The 17,409-nt window shown below is 47.6% G+C and overlaps 1 protein-coding gene across 1 annotated transcript in view; it reads right to left on the reverse strand.

Annotated features, from left to right (window-relative positions):
• Positions 1-17,409, reverse strand: part of OTOP3 (otopetrin 3) — a 120,242-nt gene that overhangs the window by 18,138 nt on the left and 84,695 nt on the right. Inside the window, exon 3 of the mRNA XM_086930797.1 lies at positions 7,136-7,272. Within this exon, the coding sequence (XP_086786923.1) occupies positions 7,136-7,272 (137 nt within the window). The remainder of the gene's footprint in view (positions 1-7,135; positions 7,273-17,409) is intronic.

The following is a 17,409-nucleotide window of genomic DNA, read 5'->3' on the forward strand; positions in this document are numbered from 1 at the left end:
GTGATCTCCCTCGCTGGCCGTCACCAGCCGAGAGGGTAGTGAAAACAATGTCGGCAGCTAGGTGTTGTCATCTTGTGGTCCCCATGAGAGGTCCATCCCCCACAGAGGCAAGACAGCCAGCCAGTGGACCCCCTAGTCAGAGGCAACCTCTGCACCCTCATTCTCACCCCCTTGCAGGTCAGCCGGTATGGTGTCCCATGCCTGAGCGTCTCTCCGAGCAATGCAACCCCTTCCCATGTGGCACACTGTAGTACATCTACTCTCCAACCCTCGAACCAGGGTCCCTCAGCATATTTCCAGCGCGTCTGGATTCTGCGCTTGGCAATCACAGGTGCTAGGTCCATGAACTGGGTAGTAACTTTGTGCTTAGCAGGTCAGGGGTTAAAGCCCAGTAGAAAGAACTGGAGCGTGGGCGTCAAGGAATGGGGCGTAATTTCCACTAGGAGGCACACAATCTCAGATCAGTATGGGGTCAAGTGAGGGCAACCCCAGTGCATGTGGAGAACATCTCCATTAGCATTATTGGCAGCACGGGAAATCAAGTGGGGTTGATGGGAAATAGATGCTAAATTTCAGGGGCGTGAGGTATGCCTGATGTAGGATGTAAAAATGTATGAGCCAAGTGGGCATTAAGAGAAATTTTTGGCACAACCTTCCATATCTTAGCCCAAACCCCATCAGTTATAGTGTCATACCAGGTCCGTTTCCCAGCGGTCAGAGTGTCATGAGGGGGAAGCATACATCTTCTCTCAGCGCACCGTACAGTCCAAAGACCAACAGGCAGGTGTTAGTTGTATCACAGAGGAAGTGGCAACTAAGGATCAGCCGGGGTTCTGCTCCTCTCCTTCTCCAGATTGTGTGTACCGCCGCAATCAGGGTACCATATAGCAGGAACTGCCCCGTGGGGAGATCAAAGTCCACACATAAATCTACAAACCATTCATGTATACCGCGCCCACCTGAATCTAGGCCCACAGTCTCCCAATCCTGTAAGCACCACTTCTCGACTCCAGCCAGCTGATTGATGATAGAGCGCATGGAGTGATCTGGAAAATATGGGGCTCCTAGCCGCGCTCAACCAAGCACCCTCATCCAACATGTTCTGAGGACTGCAAGGTCATGTCACCCTGCATGGGGGACCTGCCTTCAGTTAAGCACAAGGGCCCGTAGCTGGGGCAAGCCAGAGGTATCTGGCAATCTCAGCATCCCTGGTGCATCCCTCCCTGGGAACCAGCCAATAAACCACTGTAGTTGCATCACCAGATAGTAAGAATGGAATTCAGGGGCATTCATCCCACAGTCTGCTGTCGCCCGCTACAACCTAGCCAGTGTGACCCGAAAATCATCCCTTATTCCATATGAGGTTAATTAGGATTGAGTCTAACTCCCGAAAGCAGCACACGGCATCACCAGCAGGAATACCACAAAATGATATAAGAGGCGAGACAGCACCACCATTTTAGTCACAACTATGCGGTATGCCACTGATAGGGGCAAAGATTTCCAAAACCCCACACTCATCCGCAAAGCATCACCGCCACCCTAATGTTGCCCTCTAAGAGGTCAGGGAGTGCTTAGCAAATTCGGGGCTCCTCTTTGACCAAGTGAACTGGGTGCAGATTGGTTTTGATCCAGTTCATACAATTGCCAGAGGCTTCCCAATGTTCGTGAGGGAACACGCTGCCTTCTCAGTCTCCAAGCACAGGTCATACAGGTAAAGTACCATGTGATCAACATAGAAGTGAGGTAAAATGGGAAACCCTGTGAGTCTGAATGCCGGCAAAGGGTATACCTATGCTGGCCCTGAGCACCAATGATTCTACAGCTAGGGCAAAAATCTGAGGGGGCAACGGGCATCCCCGACTGGTGCCTCACCCCAACCTAAATGGTCCCGATATTGTACGTCCTGTGTAGATCCTTGCTGCATGACCCGCATAAAGCAAAAAGTCAAGTCCACCTAGTGGCAGCATAAGTCCATTCGAAGCATGACAACACATAGAAAGCCCCAGTTCAGGCTTTCTAATGGTTTTTAGATATCTACAAACCTACTTTCCGGTCAATTCCAGCAGCAGTGGACATCCCTCAAGATCGCTAGCAGGCGCAGGATATTGAGAGCCGTACAACAGCATGGAATAAAACCCTGGCTGGTCAGTATGAATCAGACCACTATTGTTGGGTAGTAAGGATTGTGCCAATATCCCACTAAAGATTTTATTGTCAATGTTCAACATTTACAGAGGCCTGTACACAGCCACATCAGTAGGAGATTTCCCCAGTTTGAGCAGGGGGACAATAAGGGTGTCCCACAAAGTGGGGGATAACACCTTAGTTGTGAGTGCTTGCTGGTATATTGCTGCCAAGCAGGGGTTGAGAAAGTCAAGCTAAGGGGCATAAAACTCCAACTGGAGGCTGTCCTTCCCCGGAACCTTCCCATGGGCCATTTGTGGTTCCTTGGACTGGATTTCCTCCTCTGAAATATCCTCCCCTAGTGCCCTCACCACCTCTGGGGTCAGCCTGCCAGGCAGAAGGACAGTTAACCATTCATGGATCGTTTGGTCCAGTATCGCATCACTATCTGTGTTCAGTCTGGAGTAAAAGTTAGCAAAGGATTGTTGGATCTCACCCTGTATAACAGGGGGGCACCTTCGAGGGTCACCAACGCCAGAGTCAGCGAACCGTGTCGAGCGGGGTTGGCCAACCATGCCAGCAAGGGAACTGATCTGTCCACTTCTGTGTATTTCCTAACTGTGTAGGCTTTATAGTTGAAGCAGAGGAGGAGCTCCACATGCTCACCCACCCTCTCCTTTGCCTCCAGTACTGCCTGTGTTCGATCAGGCCTCTCTGGTCGCAGGCTCTCAAGATCCCTAAGAGTCTGCTCATGAGCAACAAAGTTCCTCAATAAGGTCCTCCGTATGCCTGAAGATTCTGACAGGCATTGCCCCCGAATAACAACTTTGAAGGCTTCCCATTCCACGAGCAGAGTAGAAGCAGAACCAGTGTTCTCATTAAATGAATGCTGAATCCCATCCCTGATTGTCTCATGGAACGCAGGATTCTCAAGCGTTGCTACTTTCAGGCACCAACTTGGAATACAGGTGCTTGTCCCACCCCATTCTGGTCGGATATAGTCTTGGCAAAGTATTCAATTGATGTGATACCGGACTCCAAACCCCGATATGCCCTTAGACAAGGCCAATCAGAGGTTAACCTGAGGAAGCAGCACTTGTGCGCCCCAGGAGACTTCATCAACCGTCATGCCTGGCAGCAGTGTGCACTTACCTGCATCCGCCATGACGTCTGTCCAATGGAACAATTACACCGGGCGTACACAGGACTTCAGGTCCTGACATGCCCAGGTACACGGCTGCGTAATCACATGTGACCATCCACTCGTTGCTCCATTGAGCCGGTTCTTTAAAAATGGTCAGTTGCAAAGCAAGGTACCGGCGAGAGGATGGAGATGCACAAATAGGTGCCGCTGGCAGGAAGAGACCTTTGATGAAGTAAGACACTAAATGTATGCAATTGGCTATGCATAGCACTTGAGCAAGAACACTTTCAGATATTAATCGGCTGGTTTGGTGCAACTATTTTTGTCTTTCTCCTAAAGTGGGTGACTACATAGCTCCCCTCGTCCCAATCCTCCATGAAGTACATCTGTCCTAAAATTAGGGTAAGATTCAGGATATACGCATGTGTGTGAGAATTAAGCACATCCTTTTTCACCTGACGTTATATGCATGTTGTATGCATGAGACCACACACAAACCTTTGAAAGGTGTTTAGGCTGCCCCACTAGTGGCATGGCTGAATCTTGCGAGACAGACAATCGCTGGTCGGTCTCACCTGTTTTCTCAAAACTGTTTGTTCAAAATACTTGTCCCAATTGCTAATGTCTGCACAATGTATTACTTATGTCTGTATGGATCTTATGTCTCTGTTTTCATTGACTCTGACCAGCCATTAGGAACTGGTATAGTATGGTTGCATGCACACTGAGGGGGTGTTGCGCTTGCTACAGGGAACTTATAACATACAGGATACTAGTCCTGAAGAAAGCCCCAGACCCATCTTCAGGACCCTGCTGGGCTGAAGCATGTTGACTTAAATAGGGCACAAACCGCATAATGGTGTTCCAAGTCTCCAATGTTTATTTTTAACCATGCCTACACCACCCACCAATAAATGACAGAATTCAAAAATGGGCAGGTGTATGAGGTTTTTAACCTTTAGGAACCCCCATCCCTCATGAACACCCTTGAATAGTCCCTCCAATTACAACGAGGGCCGCCCACCACTAGAGCATTTTCTCGCGAGTGCTGGGTGGCCATGATGAAGCATGACACCCAAAGGGTGTGAAAGGCCATGCCGTTTTTTTAGGGGAAATTCCTCTCTGGGGTCCTCACCACAGCTATTGGGGCATGAATCATCCTGAAAATGAATGAATGACTGATGTCTGGTTTTCCTAATTGAGAGCCTCGTTTGGGTGCGTTTGCTTTATTGTGATTATCAGATCCAGATTGCCAAATTGTCTGCATAGAGCAGACAGGACATGTGTCAACCCCCTTTTTTGGTGAAAAGGACTGGGTCGCGTCCAATACCCCTGGGAGTTCGGCTAGGAACAAGGAGAACAACATGGGGGCCAGGACACAGCCCTGTCTTAATCCATTTCCTGAAGATATTCTACCTGAAAGGACCCTTCCAAATCTACCTCCACTTGGGCCCAACTTTTCGAGTGCAATACCTGCAGGATTGCCAGCAAACATTGGGGTATACCCTACTGTCCTAATTTAGAGTATACTACGGTCTACCAAATTAAAAGCCGAGCTAAAATCACAAAACAGCAGAATAAACTCACAGTTGTTTCCTGTGCCTTCTGTCCCGATGCCCACAAGCTGAAGCAATGATCTATAGTTGGGTGTCTGGGCTTAATACCCCTCTTTTCCACGGCAAGGATTCCGTCACCCCAATCCAATTCTTCAATGAACCGAGAATAACTTTGGAGTATAATTTTGCATCAACATCCTGCAGGTTTATCAAGCAATAGTTGCCTGGTACATTAATCTCACCTTTTTATGTATTGGTTTAATTATTATGCCCTTCCAGCTGGAAGGGTATGTTCTAGTCTTGGTTATGGCTATAAAAACTTTTGAAAAAAACATTGCCCACGACATTGGATTAGACTGGATATGTCAAGATTATTGCTTATTGTGACATTACAATTTGGCTACATGTCATCTGTTGTTTAAGTGCTGCCAACTCAACAAACTTAGACAAAAAACACCACTGGGTTTTGGCTCCCAACAGTAAGGCCAAGCCACTGACCAATAAATAACTGAACAATTGCCAATAGTGTTTTTTCTAATCTTTCTTTTTCCACTTCACATTTCAATTAAACGCAATGTGAAAGGGAGACTTTCACTTCACTCTGAATTAATCACTTGTTTTATTTTCACTTTAAATACATTTGTTGGTTGAATTTCACCAATTTTACATTTTCAACATCTACAAAACAAATACAACAATTTGATAAAACAATGAATTATACATATCCACAATCATTCAATACTCACAGTCACTCAACAAGTCAGCCATACATCCACTAGACATACACAAACTACACTACCACACCAATTATTTATAATTAAATGTTAATTTCAATTTTTAACAACAACCATAGACATTGAATTTGTCTAATTTCCTTAAGTTTGGAGCAATGTTTTTTGATTTGAAAGTCTTATGACTCGCGTTTCGAACTCCTACTTGGTTGGGAGTTCGCATCAGGACCCAAAGCTTAAGTGAGGAAAGCCATGGCACAAAGCCATGGTGTGTGCATGGAATTGGAGTGCCAATTCCATGCACACGCCAACCCCACTGATCCGGGAGTACGAGACAGGAAGTTGAAAAGTCAGAAGGATATGGTTGCCTTTGGACTGTATGTTGAGCGTTGGCAAAAATCTAGCCAGGCTTTCCTCATTTAAGCTTTGGGTCCTGATCAGAACTCCCTACCAAGTGGGAGTTCGAAACACGTAGACCAGTGTTTGTAGAGCCATAAGACTTTCAAATCAAAAAACTTTGCTCCAAACTTAAGGAAATTAGACAAATTCAATGTCTATGTTTGTTGTACAAAATTATAATTAACATTTAATTGTAAATAATTGGTGTGGTAGTGTAGTTTGTGGATGTCTAGTGGATAAATGGCTGACTTGTTGAGTGACTGTGAGTATTGAATGAGTGTGAATATGTATCTTTCATTGTTTCATCAAATTGTTGTATTTGTTTTGTAAATTTTGAAAATGTAAAATTGGTGAAATTTAACCAACAAATGTATTTAAAGTGAAAATAAAACAAGTGATTAATTCAGAGTGAATTGAAAGTCTCGCATTCACATTGCGTTTAATTCAAATGTGAAGTGGAAAAAGAAAGATTAGAAAAAACAGTATTGGCAATTGTTCAGTTATTTATAACTCAACAAACTTAAGCATTCACATTTGTTTAGCAGTATTCTTTGTGTGGTTGCAATTTCCCACTTTTAGGTGAATTAGTATTAATTTTAAGTATTTGAAAATCAAAGAGTCTCGGCTTTTAATCTGCTACTTACAAGAGGGTGCACTCACCGTCTGTGAAGTCACAGATATGCCACTTACACAACTATATCTGCTATACCATGTTTAATGCAGTGAGAAGCAGGAAAGGCTTGGGGGATGAAGGGTTGCCTTCTTTCTTATATATTTGGAATACAGAGCACTAGGATGTTTTCTAAAGGGAGATATTAAAATAGGGAGAGGTTGGGTGATTGAAACTGTTCTACTTACATAAGGATTGATACTCTTTACCTGTAGAAAGTTGTTCTTAAGACAGGAAATACTTCCACAGAGTGCTGCACTCAACAAGGGTTCAAGGCTGTTCCTATTATGTTTTTACATCAGTAGCCGGTTGTACTGAGAGAAGAACATTGAGGTTGTGCAGAGGTGCTCTCAATCACTGGAATGTTCTGGCTTACAACATGATAATACCTTTAAGCTTATACATTATGGTCCAGGATTAACATTGCTGTGCACACCTATGTGCTGATCGCATTGCACATTTACCCCTAAATTGAGGAACTACGCAGACACCCCCAAATGCTAGTCACCTGGAGGCTGATGAAGACGATTTCCAGACACGGGAAGATGATGTCTATCGGGGACTCACACCCAGGGCGATTGACTTGAAAACCAATATTGAACACGGCCAGCATCAGACTGCAAGTTCCAAACAGAACCAAGGAACCTAGAGATAAATAAGGAGAGAGCGGATATCAGAAAAATGACCTGCAGAGATTCCAAACACCAAAGTGATGCAAAAACAAGGGAAGCTGGTGTAAAGCAGCAGGAACTGGACAAGAGCAGGACAGAAGCTGTTGCTCCTAAATGGGGCAGGTGATCTAGGAGGAAACAGGGAACAACAAACTAATACCAACCCAAGATTGCTAGCCCCAAGGTACATAGTGCCAAGTTGGGAGTCACTGGAACAAGAACAGTGAAAGACAGGAGGCAACAAAGGGAACCAGACCTAGAGGTAAGGCAAAAGTGGCAGGAGGATAACAGAGCAACAATATCAAGAGACTCCCGTCACCAAGGAAACAAGGATCCAAAGAGCACTTCTGCAACTAAAGTGAAACAATGTTTTTAGGCGCTAAGGAGCAACATAAACACTTTACTTGCCTAAGTAAACAGGTGTGTAGAAGGGAGCTTGATTTTCCCCTTAGGTACAACCATACTCTTGGATGCAAGAGTACATTGTACAATGTAAAAATTGTTTAATCCACTATACTCCCATCAAATGGAGCAAGCAATGGCATTTGGCCTGTTGTTAGGCAATCTGTTAGTAGCCAGCCTTCACAAAAAGGTAGGCTGGGCTCAGTGAGTGAATCACTAAGCCCGCAGGCTATCAGCACACTTGTTGCAAGACTGTGAGATCTCATTTCCGGACTTGGCCACTCCGCCGTATTTCAGAGGAAGATGGTTGTATGTAACTACCTCAGTCTTCACAACTTTAATGGTGCAACGACATGTTGACTACTATACTGGCAGCAACTACTTCATTGAGGAAATTTATTTGTGTATTTTACTGATGATATTAATATATCTCACTGCAACCTCATTTCTACAACAGCTACTTCGACATTTTTAAATTCAAATAAAATAAATGTCATTACTTTAATTTATTTTCATTTAACCATAACACAACCCTAGCTCTCATCGCTGATTATTAAAATATAATTCTTTTTTAAATAAAGAACCCTAACACTTACTTAATTTAATAACATTAAATAAAATAACATAAGATTAGGTATCTCTACTATCTATTTATAGTAAATGAAATTAAATGAAACCCATAATTAATATTTACATTATTTAATGTATCCCTTTTACTTTCACTCCCGATAACACTAGTCTGACTCTGCAATTTTTAACTTATAGTAAAGTAAATTAATGTAAAACTTTAATCCAACCCTTAATTATTTTAGATGGGAATAATTTCAAATCAATAAGAAATCATAATTTCATTAAATTAATTTCACATCTTTGACCTCAATCTACAATGTACTTCATATATATATTAAATCGAATTAACTAAAAGAACACAATAGTAAATTAACTCTATCCCTTACCCTTGGTTTGAATTATTTGACATATATTTTAAATAAGTAACAAGAATCCTAACTTAATTTACTTAATACAAAACATCAATTCAGATAAATATCTTCCACCTCAATTAAGTTACAATAAATAAAGGTACATAATTTACCATAACTCTTAAGTAATGGCACTTAAAGTTGATTGAATTAAATAAGTAACCATAGTCATTATTTTACTTTAAATTGAATTAAAGTAAATGTAATTACATTACATTGAAGTTTAAAGAAAAGGGATTATACTTACCTAAAATATCTTGTGGCATTCTCTGTAATGGTGACATTGATGAAAAATAGTAAAACAACCAAGAAAGAGGAAGAGGGTACGCTGTGTCATGTCCATCCAGAGAGTCAGCTCAATCACAGAAATGGGTAATGTGGCGTTAACGACAAATGAAGAAGAATTAAAAAAATGTGCGGTTTCCTAATATTCTTGGAACTGTAAGGAATCTAAAATTTGGATGTTACTTAACTTCAACCACATCTGGGGAAAGTCATCATTTATGGAAGAGGAAACCTCACACACATAAAAGTGTCATGCTTCATTATCGACATCCTCTTCCCACCCTGGTAGGTCAATGCCACCAGGGGGACTCGACCACCTCGAAGACTGTAATGGAAGGAGGGAGTTATTAGATAAAAACTACTGGATAAAAGGAGAAGGATCCAGATTAACTAAAAATACCTCAATGTTCCAAGGTTATTACCTTTATTCAAGAGGACACCGGGTAGATCTAAAATCAATTGTGGACACGTATGTTGATAAAAATGGCTCAGATCCGTCTACCATCTCCCAAAATGTTTTTTCACATTGCTGGTAGCCTAGACGGTCTCGGGCATTCTTCATGGCTAATGGATCGCTAAAACCAGTTGCTGTGGCTCTACTAGTCACTGACACACAATGCTAATAAAGGTGTGAGCTACCTTTAACCCAGGGGAGCCCTTCCTGGATCTGGTCAAGGATTTTTTTCACTCCTACTTGAAAGAAATTAACAAACACATGGATATTTAAATATAACATATCGGGAAAAGAAGCCTATTTTAGAGTTAGCATGATAAGAAAAAGGAGAGACTTACCTACATCAGTTTAATACAATTAAAAAGGTAGTCATGCACATGCAATGTCACGGCACACCACTATAAAAAGACAGATGTGAAAAACTGTGAAAGGGTTAAATAGCCCTCACAAGCATACAAGTGAGCTATAACTTTAGCAGTGTGATAAACACTAATTATCCGTAAAATGGAGAAACCTATTCCATACCCTAGATTTTAGGGGATACTGACATCCTGTATAGGGGAGGTGATGTCCTTTATAGTTACACACTAGTTTAAGGATGATAATACGTTAGTCCTATCATGAGAAATGGAGAGTCTTTTATTGTTCGTAGTACCCTGCTGGGGCCTAGAGAAATATTCCCTCAAGAAATTCAGCACATATCTGGGTGCAAAAAAAGAGACTGGATAGCGCCTCCAATCAATAGGGCAAATCCAAGGGGTTCAGTGTGAACAAACAATGCTTTTCAGCCTGTTAGCATGCTAGAGAACTTTTTTTTTTTTTTTTGGTGTTCAAACTGCTTTATTGCATAATTAGGAAATTACACTGCTGTGTATACCCACAACCCAGGGGCCGGCAGCTACAGAGTTAAAACGACACTGTTCCTTAATAGTGATAGTGGTAGACACAGCCTTAGTACCGGCATCCCGGAGGCCCGGTGGCGATAAACCATGCTAAGATAAAAGGAAAGGAAAGGACATTTGGTAAGGGAGGGAAAGGTAAGGGAGTAGATAGGGGTAGGGGGGGAGAAAGAGAGGGAAGATAGGAGGAGAGAAGAAGAGGACTAGAAAGGAGAGAAGGGGGAAGTAGACAGGGAGGGGGAGGAGGGAGGGGGGAGAAGAGGCAAGTGCAATTCAGGATTTACAGCAGCAGAACAGATTTTTCATTGTTTTCTCCCCAATTCTTAACAACCCGGAACAGGTAACAAGAAAGGAAAAAAAAAGATAAGAAAGGCCTTGCACACATGTCTGAGTGAAGAGAAAAAGTACAATGCAATATGGTTGCTCACGGAATAACAGTCATAGGTCGCAACACAGGATGATGGTGGTGGTCGTGGCATCTGATGGGCACGTAAAATAATAGGGTCAGGGTCGTGAGGTGTATCCCAGTGAAGTGATAGTCTTGAGGAAAAAGATGGGAGCGTGGCGCGTATTGAAATGTGGTGAATCAGCTACTCACGCTGTATGTCGTATCGGCACGAGTAGTGAGGCGAGAGGGGGACATATGGGAGATCAAGGATTCAGGATATGCGAGCGTTAGGAACTCAGGTCTCTTAGGCACCAGGGTAGATAGCCCGGTCGGATATCCCCCCAGCTGTCAATTCGAGGTTGTGTCTTCATCACCCTGACTCAGCAGGTAGGAAACCAGTGGATCCCAGATGTCTTTGGGCCTGCTTGGGAGCGGTAGTAGTTCTGAATAAGTAAGGTGTTGGACCTGACAGTGAGTCATATCCGAAAGCCAGTCCTTAAACTTCGGCGCCCTGCCACGGCCCCAACGACATGCCACATGTCGTTTAGCCAGGAGCAAAGCTGTGTCTATGAATTTCCTGCTGGGTTTTGGGAAATGCGGCGTGTGCCCCAGCAGAGTGATAAGCGGTTCCGCTTCCACAGTGATCTTGGTCATCGCGGTGAGAGCCTCGGTCACCTGTTGCCAGTATGCCCGAACGGCCGGGCACTCCCAGGCAAGGTGCAAGAAACCTGCATGATCAGCGCGGCAGCGCTCACATTTGTCAGTATCTGCAAGGTGGAACCTGAGTTTTTTGACCGGAGTATAATAGAGCCGTTGGAGGAATCTGTAGTGGATCATCTTGAGCCTGCTACTAGCTGATATCCTGGCTGTGAGTGTGCAGCAGTATTGCCACTGTTCATCAGTGAGTGTGATAAGCAACTCAGCATTCCAGGACGCCCTGGCACCTGTCTCAAGAGGGTTAATGTCTGACCGAAGCCGGCGGTACAAGCCAGAGACTAAATGTGCCCCATCTTGCGAGCTAAGCAGAAAGTGTAGAGGGCACAGGAGTTCCGGCTCATGGGGATAATCTGGAAGGATATCCTTCATCCCCTGTCGGAGGCGAAGGTAGTAAAAGACGTCGAGTGGGGAGTGGTCTTGAGTGGCAAAGAAGTTTTCCATGGATTTGAAAACTTTATTCGTGAAGAGATCACCCCAGGTGACAATGTGTAACCGGTCACAGAGCAGCTGGAAACCACGTTCCTGTAAGAGAGCGAGCGAGGGGTGAAATGTCAGGTGGAGAAGGGGAGAGTATGGGAAGGTGCAGGAGAGTCTCCTGGCCAGGCGGCGCCAAGCGTCCAGGGAGCAGGAGACTGACGTGTTCGGAGTCTGGATCATCGACTCCGGACAATGAAGTAAGCCATTGAGCGGTATGGGATGCACTATCCAGTCCTCCACCGCGAGTTGCGGCATGAAGGGCGTGGGAACCATCCAATGAAATGCATAGTGGGCTTGCGCGCAGAGGTAGTAGGCTTCAAGGTCAGGGACATCGAATCCTCCGGCCTCGTAAGGCAGTATCAGTGTAGACCATTTCAACCGTGGGGCCTTGCCCCCCCAGAACAGGCGACAGAGTTCCGACTTCAGGGTCTTGAAGAAGAAAGCACCCGGGTAATACGGGACGTTGAGAAAGAGGTAAAGAAAACGGGGCAACACAACCATCTTAATGAGGGAGGCCCTACCAGCCATGGAGAGTGGCAATGTGACCCAACGGTCGACCGTGGCAGTAAGGGACGTGATTGCCACTCCGTAATTGGAGCGAAGGGTCTCTTCCCGATCCCGCGAGATTTGTATGCCTAGGTATCGGAGGTCGGAGCGGCACCATTCAAGAGGATAGTCGAGGGGAAAGTCAACTACAGAGTCGGTGAGAGGAAAGAACTGGGACTTGGACCAATTGATATGTATCCCCGACATGCCCCCAAAAGCTACAAATTCTCTCAGTAGAGGGTTGAGGTGAAGGTGAGGATATTTAACATAAAGGGTGATGTCGTCTGCATAGAGGGAGACATCTATTTGGCGTTGTAGGCACCGTACGGCACTCTCCCGATGCAGCTGACGGAGCCGACATGCCAAAGGCTCAACAGCAATCGCAAAAAGGAGGGGGGACAAAGGACACCCCTGACGCGTACCTCTCGTGACGGCTATCGAGTGGGAAAGACGACCATTGATGAGAACTCTCGCCGTCGGTCGTGTGTAGAGGAGCTGAATCCAGGAAAGAAATAGCTTGGGGAAACCCATACTCGACAGTACTGAAAATAAGTAGGGCCATTCGACCGAATCGAATGCTTTGGAAGCATCTAGGAAGACAGCAGCGACTGGGAGGTCAGGATGAACCGTGCGGAGGAGCGAAAATAAGGTGCGTAGGTTATGAGAAGTGGAGCGACCGGGAACAAACCCCGACTGGTCTGGCAGTACAATCCTGGTCATGAGCAAGGACAGCCTAGTAGCCAGAACCTTGGCTAGTATCTTTACGTCGCAATTCAGGAGGGAAAGGGGACGGTAGGATCCACAGGATCCAGGGTCTTTGCCAGGTTTAAGGAGGGAGGTGATAACTACTTCGCGCATAGAGCCTGGGAGGATGCCATCAGCGAGCGATTCCTCGTACACTTCACGGAGAACCGGGGCCATGATGTCTATATATGTTTTATAAAATTCGGCCGGTATGCCATCCAACCCAGGCGCCTTACCATTTTTAAGGGACATAATGGCTTCCCTAATTTCGTCCAGTTCGAGCGGAGCCGCCAAGAAAGCCCTGTCGCCATCACTAAGCCAGCAAAGGGCCACCTCACTCAGATAGTCGGCGTAGGGCATCTCCGCCGAAGCCTTGGTGGTGTACAGATTGTGGTAATGTGAGGTGAAGGTGGCAAGTAGTGCTTCCGAATCCCTGACCGCGTTACCCTGGTCATCAGTGATCTCTAGAATGGCATTGCGATCACGGGGGACCCGTGTCAAGGCCGCAAGAGCCTTACCCGGGCGGTCCCCCTCACAATATCTCCGAGCCTGCCAGTGCTTTCCCTTGAATTTCGCCTCCCTGTCAGCCTCCTCTTCATATTTGGTCAATGTGACCCTGAACTCAGCATGTAATGTAGGATCAGTCTCGTCGACCATACGAATCTCCAATGCCCGCAACTCCCCATGAAGTTTACGGATAGTGGCCTGTATGTCCCGGAGGACCCCAAAACTTTTAGCTATACAATATCCCCTGACAGTTACCTTAAAGGCCTCCCAGATATGTTCCACCGACTCGACCGACCCCTTGTTCCTCGGAAAGAAATCCGTTATTTCCTCCCCCAGCTCAGAGCGGAACAAGGCATCCAATAGGGCCGCCGGCTGTAGGCGCCAATGAGGTCTAGGGCAATCCCACCCAGGTATTCTAGTGTGCAGCAGGACAGGGCTATGATCAGAGTACGTCCTCGGTAGGTGTGTGACTGTCGATACTCCAGGTACGACTCCAGGGGTGACAAGGAAGTAGTCTAGTCGTGCCCAAGTGCCAGTCTGCGAGGTGAAGTGAGTACCCTCCTGTCTTACCGGCTGTAAGGACCGCCATACGTCTACCAGGGCCCCCTCCGTGATGATACCTTCGAGGGCCTCCCTTGCCTTGGGTTTATAGTGGGCAGCCCCATCTGCTCTGTCCATGCTGGGTACCAATGCCAAATTGAAGTCCCCGCCCCAGATGATATGGCGGGAGCCCACGTCAAGGATTTTACCCCAAAGAGTAGTGAAGAAGGTGGGTGTGTCCACGTTAGGTGCATAGCAATTAACGAAGGTGACAGTGTCGTGGCCCATTCTCCCCCAAAGTAAAGCGTAACGACCTCCTCCATCTGTCAGTTCCCCGCATTTGTGAAACGGGACAGTGCCCCGGAGTAGGATAGCAACCCCCCTGGCATACGTGGAAAAGGAGGAGAAGATGCGAGTGTTAGCCCATTTACATGCAAAGGTGGCCCGCCCTTGTGGTGATAGGTGTGTTTCCTGGAACATGGCAACATGTACATTATGCCTGGTGAGGTATGCGAGAACATCACAACATTTCCTAGCATTATTGAGCCCACGGACATTCCACGACATACAGTGTAGCTGTGTTGCAGACCCTAAGACCGCCATTTAGTGTAGTATAGTGGAACATCATTTCTCGAACAGAGTAAGGCAGCCGTTCTTAACTGACTCGAATCTATGTGAGCAATATGAAATGACACATTCCAAAACAACTCTCGGTGTGTAGGCCTCCCCCCCCCCAACGAACCCCCTCCCCCACCCACTACAGCGCCCCAAACTTGTCTGCAGCCATCCATTCCCACCCTTAGACCCTCCTCCCCACCCCCACCCCCAACATCCAATTCTAACACATTAACAGTCAGCATGGGGTGCACCCGATGGGGTAGCGACATCAAGGGCGCACAGCCGCTCTACCCGCCGATGGCCTCCAAAACTATACCGCCCTTGGTGGAGGCCAGGGCTAGGCAAGCGGAACTTGGTATACATTACCACAGATGCAGCCAGACACCGCCATGTCATGTTGAAGAGGCAGTCACATCAGGGCAAATAGGCAGCATGCTTGTTCTAGATAGTCAAAGGTTTAGTTCAGGTAACCGTTCATGGTCAGTGTTCGTTCCCCGCAGCAGCAGGATCATCATCCCCCGAGTCAGCAGCAGCACCATGGTCACTTCCTCTGGCCCTGCGGAGTGATTTCAAGTAGTCTTCGGCTTTTTGGGGATTTGTGAAGAAACGTTGCTTCCCCTGATGCGTGATCCGTAGCTTCGCTGGGTAGAGTAGGGCATAATCCAGTTGCGCTTCCCGTAATTTCTTCTTCACAGGGAGAAATTTGCGCCGTTCCTCCTGTACCATGGGGGTGAAATCCGGATAGATAGAAAAAGTGACACCATCGTACTGAAGGGATCGTAGAGTGCGAGCAGCTCTCAGCGCCACATCGCGGTCACGGTAATTTAACAGTTTAGCGATGATTGGCCTAGGTGGCAGGCCAGGTTTAGGGACAGGCGCTAGTGACCGGTGTGCTCGCTCAACAATGAACTGCGGAGAGAAGGCATCCTCGCCTATGAATCCCTTGAGGATCTTCTCGACGTAGAGCTCCATCCTGCCCGTGTTGGTGGACTCCGGAACACCCGTGACGCGGATGTTGTTGCGTCGGCTACGGGCTTCCAAATCTTCATTCTTTGCCGCTATAATCCTAAGAAGATTGTCCATGCGGGCTAATTGGGTGGTATGAGTGGAAGCAACATCGTCTGCATCGGAGATACGTTGTTCCGTGGCCGTAAGTCGTTCCTCATGCCGATCCACCCTGTGGGCCAAAGCGTCAAGTCTAGCGGTTACACCATCCACCTTCTCCACCACGGTGGCGAATCCCTGTCGCATCTCTTGAAAGAGATGGTGTAGGTCGAGCTCCTTGGCAGGGGAGGGGAGAGTGGAGGTGGAAGCGGCGCCGGAGCTAGGGTCAGCAGGGGCCGCCTTCGTGGGTTTCTTGGCGCCGTCGAAGCTGATTTTCGTTTGGCGGTTCTCAGGGCGCACCATCTTGGCTTCTCAGATCGGCGCCGCCGCCCGTCCAGGCCGCACTTGCACAGCACCAGCCGGGACCAGTCGAATAGGTAGGTTTAAGCACGTGGAGAAATCTGCCACTGACAACTTTGAGCAGGGGTGTCCAGCCACAGCGCAAGAAGGCAATGCGGTACACGTGGTCCCAGTGGTGGCAGGCAGGAGGGTCCAGGCCGGGACCAGTCAAATAGGCCGGACCAAACGTGTGGAGAAATCTGCCACAAACAACTCTGAACAGGGGTGTCCAACCACAGCGCAGGAAGGCAATGCGGTACACGTGGTCCCAGTGGTGGTAGGCAGGAAGGGTCCAGGCCGGGACCAGTCAAATAGTCAGGTCTAAGCGCGTGGAGAGATCTGCCACCAACAGCTTTGAACAGGGGTGTCCAGCCACAGCGCAGGAAGGCAATGCGGTACACGTGGGTCCAGTGGTGGCAAGCAGAAGGGTCCAGGCCGGGACCAGCCAAGTAGGCAGGGCTAAGCACGTGGAGAAGTCCGCCGCAAACAACGTGAAGCAGGGGTGTCCAGCCACAGCGCAAGAAGGCAATGCAGTACACGTGGTCCCAGGGGTGGCAAGCGGGAGGGTCCAGGCCGGAGGTCCAGGCTGTCCGCCTCGGGGCTCTGATGAAGTAGAAGCACCAGTGGGCGCAAGCGGGGCCGCAGCAGCACGAGGGCTCCCCGGGGAGGTGGGCCCGGTGCTAGGTCAGTGTGCAGGGTAGTATACAGGCCTGCAGAGGGATGCGGGGCGTTGCATTGTAGGCAGCAGGCAAACCAGGCTGGGTGAGCAGTCAGCAGCTGTAGGATTCGTGTGGTGATGAGGCTGCAGGTGTCCAGGGGCCCCCACAAGTGCCCGGGGGAGACCAGGCGGGCCGGCAGGCACTGGGGCTTGAGCAGGTAGTAGGCGTGTGGCAATCGCGGGAGATAGGCTGCACAGGCGGAGCGCCACTCACCGAGCTCGGGACCGTAGCGGCAGTCTCTGGCAGCCGTTAGTAGTGGGCCTCCGCTCCGCCAGGTCGAACAGCTCCTCGGGGGTGTCCACCATCCAATTGTCCGCCGCAGGCACAACCAGCATCCGTCCGCAGTGGGGAACTAGCGGCCAAGCAGCGGGTCCCCAGGTCGCACAACAGGC

This window comes from Lissotriton vulgaris, chromosome 7 (assembly GCF_964263255.1).
Source record: "Lissotriton vulgaris chromosome 7, aLisVul1.2, whole genome shotgun sequence".
NCBI classification, from domain to species: domain Eukaryota; kingdom Metazoa; phylum Chordata; class Amphibia; order Caudata; family Salamandridae; genus Lissotriton; species Lissotriton vulgaris.